The sequence below is a fragment of the Astatotilapia calliptera genome, chromosome 13 (genome assembly GCF_900246225.1).
Source record: "Astatotilapia calliptera chromosome 13, fAstCal1.2, whole genome shotgun sequence".
NCBI lineage: Eukaryota > Metazoa > Chordata > Actinopteri > Cichliformes > Cichlidae > Astatotilapia > Astatotilapia calliptera.
In genome coordinates this window covers 26,420,222-26,431,493 of record NC_039314.1, presented here as the reverse complement: position 1 = coordinate 26,431,493, position 11,272 = coordinate 26,420,222, and the positions used below count along the sequence as shown (strand labels likewise).

The window sequence follows — 11,272 nt, the reverse complement described above, 5'->3', positions numbered from 1 at the left end:
GTCCAGCTGAGTTCAGACACCTGCTAGGGTGCACTGACTCTGTTCTGGTACAATGAGTTGGCCCAACACTACGCTAAAGCAGTTAATATTGTTTCTGGCTTTTTTGTCACCCCTGTGTTTGTAAAGACCTTTGAACTAACTTGTTGAAGAGCTGTGCTGTATAAATAAAGCTGCTTATTGTAGCAGATGGTGTCTACTAGTTCCTTACAGAAATATCTTGCTCTTTAACTACTAAGTGCTTTATTATGTGCACCAATTACTGCACAACCACATCTGTCTGCTGTATGTCGCCGAGCTCAAGCAATGAAAATAAATGCCTTTGGCCAAAAATGGCAGTGTCTCAGCAGACAGAATAAACCAGAATAGCAAAGTTGTGGTTTTGTGGTTTCGATGGCCCAAAGAGGCGCTCAATACAAAGCTCTGTCTTCTAAGTAAATTGTCACAATTTAAATGCTGAGTTTTAGTTAATTTAATACTATTATTACTTATTCATCTTTATATTCAGAAATGAAAAGTTATAAGCAAAAAATCTTACATTCCAGTTATTTTGTTATTCAATGTGCTACATTTTCTGACCTTGTGTTAGTGTGGCGTCATTAACCTCTCGGCGCCCTCGAGGGCACTTCCTGTGCGTAGGGGAAGCACACAGACATATGGCCGGGGAGACGTTTCATCCGTCAGTGTGTGTGTTTAAGTGAAAGCCACAGACGGTGCAGACTGTATAGCTTCCGCAGGGTAAACATCAGCTTTCTCATGAGAACGCTTCTCTCTTTGACTGCTTAGATGCTTTTCATGTGTGTATTTGTCTGTATGTGTACTCAATATTGAACTTTATGTAAAAAATAAAAGATTGTCATTTAGAAAGCACTTCTCCGTGTATATACATTCAGAAAGCTTTCCTCTCTGAGTTGACACAAATCTTCACATGTTCTTTAAAATAAATGAACATGTATGATTATTCAAAACAGTGTGTTTAAGTTTTGGTATTGTCTTAACTAGGAAACATTAAAAATATATAAATTAATTGACTTTTTCTTGTTTGTTTTTTTTCCAATTTCTGAATTTTAGAACAAAGCGATAAAAAATATTAAATAACAAATGATGTTAAAATGAAATGTAAATATTTTCCTTTCTTCATGTTCTGAGGCTTCAGGATCTCCTGACATTCAGCTCTTCTGGGAAGGCTTTCCACAGGGTTTAAGTGTGTGTTTATGGGAATTTTTGACCATTCTTTCAGAAGTGATCCGAGCAGGCCCGGCTCACAGTTTCCACTCTAATTCATCCTTTGAAATGGGTTGAAGTGAAATGCACTGATAACAAGGTTTACCTGTTAAATTGAAACCAAAGGGACATATTTCTCCAGTTTCAGTATAGATGCATTTAATCAACAGTCGTTTACACACAGAAAGAATGTAAGATAATAAAAGTTTTTAAGGGCCTTATTTTTCCAGTTTTGTGCGGATACAGTTACTATATATTCACGGTCAATCCGTCACCCACTGTCCAGAATGAGCTGTTGACGTTTTTTTTTGCACGTGACATTTGTGCCAACCCTTTATTTCTGCGATTTTTTTTCCCTTTTAAAAGGGTTTGCTTGAGGACTTTTATATAGTATCGTAGAGACTCTTTGCTTTCTTACAACTCTTGCTGCTGTGTATCAGTCACATTAATTGCTTTTAGTGTGGGCTGCTGGTTTATTCTGTTTAATGCTTGATTAACAAAATAGTGAACCGCAAACAAAGTCCAAAAGGACTTGTATCCCTTTTTTTCCTTTTTATGTCCTGTGCGTTTGACCAGTGCACTAGACACTCTGAAATTATGAGAAAATAATGTTAAATACGGAAGACAAACTAGCTTATTACTTATTCAGTGTGTTAATCCTGTCATTTCACCTGCTGTAGCATGCTGAGTTTAATTTATCTTTATAAGAAGAGGCTACACCACCACCTAGTGTCCAAATATGGTCACTACCGTAACGAATACCCATTGTACTTGAGCATGACTTCAATCAGTTTCAGATGACTAAAACAAAACACTTGCTCAGTTAATAAATACAGATTGTCAAATTTAGCCAACAGTTATAATTTATACATTTATATACCTTTTATGTAATTTTTTTAAATTCAAATTTATTTATACAGCGCCAAATCACAACAACAGTCGCCTCATATTGTAAGGTAGACCCTACAATAATACATACAGAGAAAATTCCAACAATGAGCAAGCACTTTGGTGACAGTGGGAAGAAAAAACTCCCTTTGAACAGGAAGAAACCTCCGGCAGAACCAGGCTCAGGGAGGGGCGGCCAACTGCCGTGACCAGTTCAGGTGAGAGAAGGAAGACGGGATAAAGACATGCTGTGGAAGAGAGAGACAGAGATTAATAAGAAGTACAATTCAATGCAGAGAGGTCTATTAACACATAGTGAGTAAAAAAGGTGAGTAAAAAAGAAAAACTCAATGCATTCTTATGAAAAAAGCCACTATGGTCACTTTTATATGTTTTGTTGAAGAAAAAATAGGCATAATTCTTTATTTGCTCTGCTCTACTTCTCAACATTGGTTTGTCTGTTGAGTTTAGGTGCCTTTTTATGCTTGATTGATTGATTGATTGATTGATAGGTCAGTGGTAAGTGGCTTAACTGAGAAGCAAACAAAAAAACCTTCAGAAAGTTTGAAGAATCATTTCTCAAGAACACTTTAAAAACACGCAAGAAACTCTGGCTCCTTGGAAGCAAAGAAGAAAGTGGCTCAAGACTTTTGCAGGTAAGTTGAGTAATGTAAGTTAATGGTTTAAATTCTTCTTACAAAAAGTTATTCAAAACAAAATTATGCGTTTTTCCCTTTTTTCATCTATTACTACTTGATGTGGAAAATATCTACAGTGTATTTACATATATCCCAATATTTAGAACATGTGCGTTACTCCACTTAAGAACTGTGCCTCTGATGGACTTTTTTGCCCCATAAAAACACCCACACAATCTCATGCTTGAAGACATGTTTATTCCCAAATTTAGAATGATTTTTACAGGTTTGCAAGTGATCATAGCCAAATGTTGTCCCGCCAGATTGCTTAAAATCATCACAGATGTTTGTGATATGATTTCAATGAGGAGAATGTTTTGAACATGAGGAAATATCTTGCTGATGCAACTTTGAACTTCCAAATTACAGTGTTTTATCATCATGCGTATTTGCGCAGGTCAACTCCCAAACAAAAATCACAAAAGCACCATGATAGCATGGCACTGCTAACTTTTACATTCTGTCTCTCACATCTGTAGCTGGGGAAAAAAAACATATAAAATGCTACAAAAAGTGGTTCAGCTATTTGATCAAAAGTTGTTTACTAAAACCAGAAATAACTCAAATACATTTTAACCTCTGACTATTTTCAAAAATGGTGAAGTAGATGCTAATTTTCAGAGGCCCCCTCTTTCTTAAATATTAATTTAATTTTGATTCAGTGAGGATTCGATGATCTGTAATAGTATCCAGCATAAAATGCAATTTTCAAATTCAAATTGCATGATATTTGACCTTTTGGCCTCTACTCTTTAATTTTCCAAGTAGCAGGAAATTGTAAACCTGAAAAGTAATTTCTGTGCAGTGTGCAGATGGTTCTTCAATGGAATTGCTTGTAACATTTGCAGTTCCTCTATTGTTGCTCTTCACCAGGGGTGAGCAACTCCAGGCCTCGGGTGATTTAAATGGCTAAATTAGCTCCTCAACATGTCTTATAGTTCTCCAGAGGCCTGGTAATGAACTGATCATGTGATTCAGGTGTGTTGACCCAAGGTGAGATCTAAAACCTGCAGGACACCGGCCCTCGAGGCCTGGAATTGCCACCCCTGCTCTACACACTTAAATAATTAAATAAGCTTGGTTGGTTGAAACATAGGGCAGCACGGTGGCACGGTGGTTAGCACTGTTGCTGCACAGCAAGAAGGTCCTGAGTTCAATTCCACCATCAGGTCTTTCTGTGTGGAGTTTGCATGTTCTCCCCGTGTTTGCGTGGGTTCTCTCCGGGTACTCCGGCTTCCTCCCACCGTCCAAAGACATGCAGTTTGTGGGGATAGGTTAATTGGATAATCCAAATTGCCACTAGGTGTGAATGTGAGTGTGAATGGTTGTCTGTCCCTGTGTGTTGGCCCTGCGACAGACTGGCGACCTGTCCAGGGTGTACCCCGCCTCTCGCCCTATGACAGCTGGGATTGGCTCCAGCACCCCCCGCGACCCTGAAAAGGATAAGCGGTAGCGAATGGATGGATGGATGGATGGTTGAAACATCCACTGACACACATGTAGCCAAGTAAAAAAAAACATGTATACATGTTGTACTATTCTGTGTAATTGATTAAACTGACATGTTTCGTTTATCTGTGTGAATTAAAGTAGTATTTCTTAACTCTTTTGTATCTGTTTCTGATTTTTACATTGTTATTGTTAAAGGTGAAACATCTTCCGGTATGATGGCGCCTGTGTTTGGCTTTGCCGCTGCCGACCATGGTTTTAAACTTGCTTTTGGTTGATTTTTATTTTTAGGTTTTAGCTTCTGTGAAGCACTTTGTGATTTTTATCTTGAAAGGTGCTATATAAATAAATTTTTACTTTACTTACTTTACTTTACATCAATACATTAGAAACAGATGTGAAGTAAAACAGTTCATGACTAAATCTTAATTTAATAATGTACACAGGTGTAAACTGTGAGAGAATTAATATCTTAGAAGTGCTATCCAATCAGTTATTTTAATTGTCATATTTGCTGACTAGTGACCCTCGAGCATTACATCATTTCTCTCCTAAACGTATGCAGAGTGCGGCGTGTCTGAAGCTCAATTGTTCCTGGAAGAAGGACTAACACTTGTAAGTTAAAATGTGGCTGAGGGTTATCAGTGGATGGGTTACTAACCAGCCTAGCTTGTTTGAGGCATTTGCCTTAAAATCTGCATTCTATTGAACTGTGAACTTTGTAGAAGGTACCCACACAGAGACCCCGAGACACGGAGATCAGAGTAAGAACATTTTGTCCTTTCCCAGAGTCACTTTCGCTTACTGATTTTTATGAAGGGAAATGTCACAAGCTTTTTATGGAGATCATTTGTTTGCTTGGTTTTGCGGTTTGCATTATTTAAATTTTATTGTCCTTACATTCATGTAGCAGGAGGGTTAAGGGGCATTTGACATTTGTACTAGCTTCTCCAATGTGTAACTTGGAGTACCAACTTGGACTTTGACATATTTTGCAATGTAATGATGTTCAAAGGTCACCCTGAAGTTAATGATCAAGTCAGTTTGCCAGGCAAATTTCTGAAGAGCTTAAATCCAACCCTATCATATAAAAGGGGGCAGAGAACTCAGAAGAGGACATTGCAGCTCGAGTGCATGCACCCTATGCAGCTTTTTATGCAGGTGAGTAATCTCAGTCTTTGTATTGATACATGTTCACATCTTTAACTTTCTGACATTTTAAACTAACTCTAAACCTCTTACTTTTGCAGTCATAAGCAGAGCAAAGATGAAGTTTGAGACCATCCTCGAGGAAATCGATGGGTTTGGGCGTTTCCAAATCGCCATCCTCATCCTGCTGTGCACCTCGCGGATGGTTCTCCCCTGTCACTTCTTACTAAATAACTTCATTGCTGCTGTGCCCCCTCACCACTGTGACATTAGCACGCTGGAGAAGTCTTCAGAAGAACTCTTCAGAAATTTAACTCAGGAGCAGAAACTGACTGTCAGCCTTCCTGTACGAGAAGATGGGGAGCCGAAATCCTGTGAGATGTTCGCAGAGCCTCAGTTTCAGCTTTTATCCAACAACTCCAACCGCACTGACCTGCCCACAGTTTGGTGTCAGAGTGGATGGGTTTATGACAATTCCACCTTCATTTCCACGCTGGCCACAGAGGTACAGTAAAAATAGTGTACGACTAAAAACTAATATTGCAAAAAACAAAAAACATGCACAGATGTGTGTGACATAAATTGACTGTCATGAAATTCAAATTTTATTTAAAAAAATATTGACCCTTACATTGGCCTGAATAGAAGAAACTAGTACCTAAATGGATCAAATTAAATGATGCTTTCCTCTGTGGGTTTCTTTCCCAGTGGAACCTTGTCTGTGATAAAAAGAGCCTGACAAAAACCACAAACACAATATTCTTCGTTGGAGTTATGATCGGAGCCCTAGCTTTTGGATTCTTCTGTGATAAGTAAGGCAGTTCACTTTATGCTGGATATGCATTTGTTTTTCCATTGTTCAATTTATCGTGCACAAGGAATAATAGTTGTGATAATTCTTTGGTCAAAACCACACTTAAAAAACATGACTGTACTTTTACATTTGTGAAACCCCTTTGAGGCCTTTGTAGGTTGCTATGGGAAAATGTACTTCCTGTGCTGTTTCCAGGTATGGGAGAAAAACCATGCTTCTGGTCTCTTACATTTTGTCGATCGTGTTCGGCTTCTCCAGCACATTTGCAAACTCCTACATACTGTTTGCAGTGCTGAGATTTTTCACTGGATTTTCACTGACAGGAATCAGCATCATCTCAATAGTTCTCAGTAAATGACTTTTTTGCCTTCAAAAAATGTTAACACATCACATGTTGCGCCCCTAAAATCAGTTGTTGTAGGTTTAAAATTCATAATTAACAATAAACTAATAATCATTCATTTTGGTACTTTTCATACCTTTCAGCCATTGAGTGGGCTGACATAAGTCATAGGTCAACTATTGGGGTGATTGGCAGCCTGGCCTGGTCTGTAGGTTACATGCTGCTGGCTGGGATGGCCTTTCTTCTCACTGACTGGCGGACGTTGACCATGACAGTTACAGCCCCGTTAGGATTCGCAGTTCTAACCTGGTGGTAAGTGAAGTACAACAGCAGGGGAACAAAACAGATGTTTTTTATTCATAACAACATTAATTCATGACATTTTTTGGAAGTGTATTTCCCACATCTGACTTATAATCGTTGTAATTAATGGTTGATTATTTTGTATGATTATAATTGTAGGTGGATTCCTGAATCTGCTCGCTGGCTTTTAGCAAATGGTAAAGTGGAAAGGGCCCAGTTTTATCTTGACAAATGTGCAAACATCAACAGAAGACAAAAACTTTCCAGAGAAAAACTAGAGGTAAGGCTGGGCTTCGTTTATAACTTCCCTCAAATACGTCAAACCAAAACTAACAAGCCCATTTTGAAAATGTAAGAAAATGAGTCGAAAGTAAAGATAATCGTTTAAAAATGTAGGGAGTAAAAGTAAAAAGTTGTCAGAAAAAAACTGCTCAAGTAAAGTACAGATACCTGACAATTCTACTTAAGTACATAAGTTAAGTTGCATGGGTTAATCAAGCAAAAAGTTTTGCACTGTGAGAAGGCGCCAGCTCCTACTGGAAAAGAGATTCAGGATCTGTACAAAGCTTGTGAGCAGACTAAAGAAATGCTCTGAAATCTCTTGGTAGACAGTTGTATAATCATCACAGACAGCAGAAACTTCACATTGGACTTCACACACTTTGGATACTGTGCACTCTTCATCCACACTCTTTAACTTTGATGTTCAATGGACTTTTTATCAATGATCAACAATTCAATTCTTTTTCTCCTTAGCCTAAGTTACATGTTTCTGACTTTGTCTCTGGTTCAGGGGTGGTTTGATGTGGATTGTGGCTCTTGAAACAGTGACATCAGCCTTAGTCCACACTTTGTGAAACTCCAGAGTTCTTGAATGAACTTTTCTTGAAAGACCGCTTAAAACTGCAGTCATTCCTCCTGTTTCATCACCTTCTTCAATACAATACAATATGAGTTTTGTGCCTCAGCATTCTGAAGGACAAAACATTGAGACTCTGTGTATCATTTACAAGAGAGACCTGTTTCGAACCAACATATTAAAATAGCAACAAAAAAAAACAATAAAAATTTCGATTTAGCCCAGAAATCAATATCCATGTTTAACTGCTTATTATTTCTGTTTTTCTACAGACTCTTTCCAACATAGAAGTCCAGGAAAACCAGGCAAAAAACTATACGTACTTCCACCTAGTCAAAACACCGAGAATGAGATGGTTAACTTTTTTACTTGGAATTGTTTGGTGTGTATCAGCATGAAGACAATACCAACAACAATTATATAAATCATAAACTACCTCTATCTACTACTCTGAGATTTTGAATTAATCAGAAATCTCTTTTCAATAGTTGAATTTTGAATGCTGTAGGTTTTATAAAAATACTTTTTTATATTCTGCAGGTATGGAGTCGCCTCAACATACTATGGAATCAGCTTGAACATCACTGGGTTTGGTTTGAACATGTACCTCACACACTTTATCTATGGAGCCATTGAAGTTCCTGCCAAGCTCACAATTTATTGTTTTCTCAACATCATTGGACGAAGGAAATGCCAATCAGGCACGCTGCTACTGACCGGGATCTGCATCGGGATAAACATCTTTATTCCCAAAGGTCACTGAGAGCTTTTTGTTACCTGTTTTCCAGAAGTTTTGTAACCGCACAGACTGCAGGCTGGTTTGTTTATTTGTAATACTGTGAAAACTAAAGTGCACTCATTTTATTAGCAGAGGTATCTTTGTGAAACCAATAACTTCTCACTTCAGGTGCATTCATTCACCCAAACAGGGTCACTGTAAAAGAGAGCACAATAAAATCATACCGTGAGATTTTAATGTGCTCTCTTTCACAGGAAGAGGAAGAATGCAGTTTTTCTTGTGTATGCAGTTTTTACAGCCAGTCGTTTGTGGATCACTGATTTGAAGGCTTGAGTTGGGAGTTTTGCCTGTTGGCATTTTGTGAAGATATACATCCATCTATTTGTCCATCCAGCCATCCATCCATTCTGTTTTTTGAAAACACATCCAGTTTAGGGTCATCGCAGGGCTGGAGCGTATCCCTGTTGTCATATTTGGGAGAAGGGGGGTAGACCTAGGACAGGTCACCAGTCTATCGCAGGGCTAACACACGAAGAATGATAACCTTTGACTTACACTCACATCTATGGCCAATTTAGAGTCTCTAATTAATCTGAAATGCTTGTCTTTAAGCTCTGGGATTTGCCCTGAGTACACAAAGAGAATCCACACAGCGGGAGGGAGAACATGTAAACTCCACACATACAGGACCCGGCTAACCAAGCTTGCTAGTTTCTGCTAGCCTGTTTTTTTCCCAGCATACATTGTTCATTTACTATGATATTAATTTGTATGCTAGTTTTGGCATCGAAATTGTATTTAATGGTACCTGTCAATCACAATGTAGCCATTACCTGAAGTATTACTATCTTTTTTTTTTTTACTGTAAATTAGACTTTTTTAAAGATTTTTGTGACTGAGACTGTTTAGTCATCACTTAAGTTTTTAGTCAAGTAATAACTTACAAGCAATCACTACTTGATTTCTTTTTCACAAAAGCCTTCTGCTGGCCATTAGAAAGAATGCAGGTTTTTAGGGCACTTTTTTGGTAAGACTTTAAAACCATGCTCCACTTTTATTTACAGATGTTATATCCTTAGATTACCAGACCACTGCTGTAGAATAAATACTGCAGCTTATACTGCAGTGATCAGTTTTCCCTTTTGTTTCACAGTAACTAAATGTAAATGATTATTTATTTATTTCCTTTTTTTTTCTTTAGATCTGTGGCACGTGCGTGCCATTGTTGCCACACTTGGAAAAGGCCTTTCAGAAGCTTCATTTACAACCATCTTCCTCTACACCACTGAGCTTTACCCTACCGTGACCAGGTCAGTGATTCACTTACTTCCAATCCCTTGACCCATGCCAGTTATTTTTTATTTGGTAGGATTATTATGCATTATTCCGGCATTGGATGTTAATTATTATTTGAGTAAAGATCACCTAAGGTCTATAAACTCGTCTGCCTTCAGCAGGGTTACAGAGGTTTCACTTCCTCTGACTTATTTTCTGTCTTATCAGGCAGAATGGTTTGGGCTATACTAGTTTCGTGAGTCGTCTGGGAGTATCAATTGCTCCACTCATCCTGCTGCTGGAGGATGTGTGGACTCTTCTTCCTCAGATCATCCTCTGCTCTTTAGCCATTATTTCTGGCCTAGTGGCTCTGCTTCTTCCAGAAACACTGAATGTGAAGCTGCCTGAGACAATTGATGACATAGAAAATCCAAGGTTGGTGACATAATACAATACATATATTAAATTAATACATTAAATGTGTAAAAAAAAAGATATATATATATATATGAAGTTATTTAAAATATAAGCTGTGTGATTTTTTTTTAAAGACTTTTAAGCCTTTTGTTGAGCTACTGATGTTTTATTTAACTTATTTTAAATATTATGTTGGTCTGTATTCATTTTTTTCCATTCTTTTTAATTTCAGAAAGAAAGATGTATCCAAGGAATCCTCGCTTATTTTCCTAGAAGTTAAGTCACAATTAGGTTAACGAAGAACGAATTCAAAATCAAAAGAGATTTTGACCAAAAATGTAAAAAAAGAAAGAATAAATGTCATTTTTTATAACATTAAAAAATTGCACTGACCAATGTTCAGTTACAATTTTATTTGATCTAAAAGATGATGCACTGTATTAGACTTTATATGTGGACCTTTTTCTTTAAATACCGAGACAGTTTCCCACTGATATTTACACAATTGAAAAAAAGAAAAGAAAAACAAAATGAAAAAAGGAAAACGAAAGAAATATAGATGTGTAACTGCATTCAAATCTAAGTACAATAAAATTTATAGGTTTAATAAAGTACATGAAGCAAGAAGTATTGTGAGATCTTAAAAACTGTACAAATCAGCAGGAATTTACATTTTCACAGTTGTTTTTTTTAAAAAAAAAAAAAAACGTATGCAAGATGTATGGAAGAGCTTCACCGTGTTATTTTTAATGTATGTGAGGCAGTTCTAATATTAGAACAACCTGTCAGGTGATCAAAAGTGACCTTACTGCTCAGTGTAAACACAGACAATTCATTACATTTCAACTTGTACTTTTTACAGTTATCCAGCAATACTGAGCTTTGCATTAACTAAAATATGAGAACACAGCAAAAATAAATGTATCCAGCAAGATCCTGAAGGGAACAGCCATCAGCTCGCTTTTTAGGCTGCCCTTTAGATGCAGGTGTGTGTGTGTGTGCACATTCCTGCAAGAAAAGTTGATTTTCCAGCACTGGTAACAATTTCCTACAATTGTAAATATACTTAAAAAGGAACGCTAACTTATAAAAAGAAATTGACAATGAAAGAAAGCAA

General features: G+C 37.3%; 1 protein-coding gene across 3 annotated transcripts; it reads left to right on the top strand.

Annotated features, from left to right (window-relative positions):
• The first annotated feature begins 2,663 nt into the window (after positions 1 to 2,663).
• On the top strand, positions 2,664 to 10,509 carry LOC113035313 (solute carrier family 22 member 7-like). Of its 3 annotated transcripts, none has more exons than XM_026190804.1 (12): positions 2,664 to 2,765; positions 5,351 to 5,417; positions 5,507 to 5,910; positions 6,114 to 6,217; positions 6,415 to 6,569; positions 6,706 to 6,874; positions 7,025 to 7,145; positions 7,997 to 8,106; positions 8,265 to 8,479; positions 9,665 to 9,773; positions 9,967 to 10,173; positions 10,388 to 10,509. In XM_026190804.1, exons 3-12 carry the CDS (start codon positions 5,524 to 5,526, stop codon positions 10,449 to 10,451), a joined length of 1,641 nt encoding a protein of 546 aa, XP_026046589.1. In that variant the 5' UTR covers positions 2,664 to 2,765; positions 5,351 to 5,417; positions 5,507 to 5,523; the 3' UTR covers positions 10,452 to 10,509. The 3 variants fall into 3 exon arrangements, with proteins under 3 accessions (XP_026046589.1, XP_026046587.1, XP_026046588.1); XM_026190802.1 differs by lacking the exon at positions 2,664 to 2,765 and adding an exon at positions 4,822 to 4,871; XM_026190803.1 differs by lacking the exon at positions 2,664 to 2,765 and adding an exon at positions 4,918 to 5,020.
• Positions 10,510 to 11,272: the final 763 nt, after the last annotated feature.

What these genes read in the sequence shown, in the direction of transcription:
- LOC113035313 (XM_026190804.1), top strand. Translation starts at nt 5,524, where the DNA reads ATGAAGTTTGAGACCATCCTCGAGGAAATCGATGGGTTTGGGCGTTTC. An exon ending in TTCGCAGTTCTAACCTGGTG is followed by an intron (nt 6,875 to 7,024) that starts GTAAGTGAAGTA and finishes TTATAATTGTAG; the next exon opens with GTGGATTCCTGAATCTGCTC. An exon ending in AAACATCTTTATTCCCAAAG is followed by an intron (nt 8,480 to 9,664) that starts GTCACTGAGAGC and finishes TTTTTTCTTTAG; the next exon opens with ATCTGTGGCACGTGCGTGCC.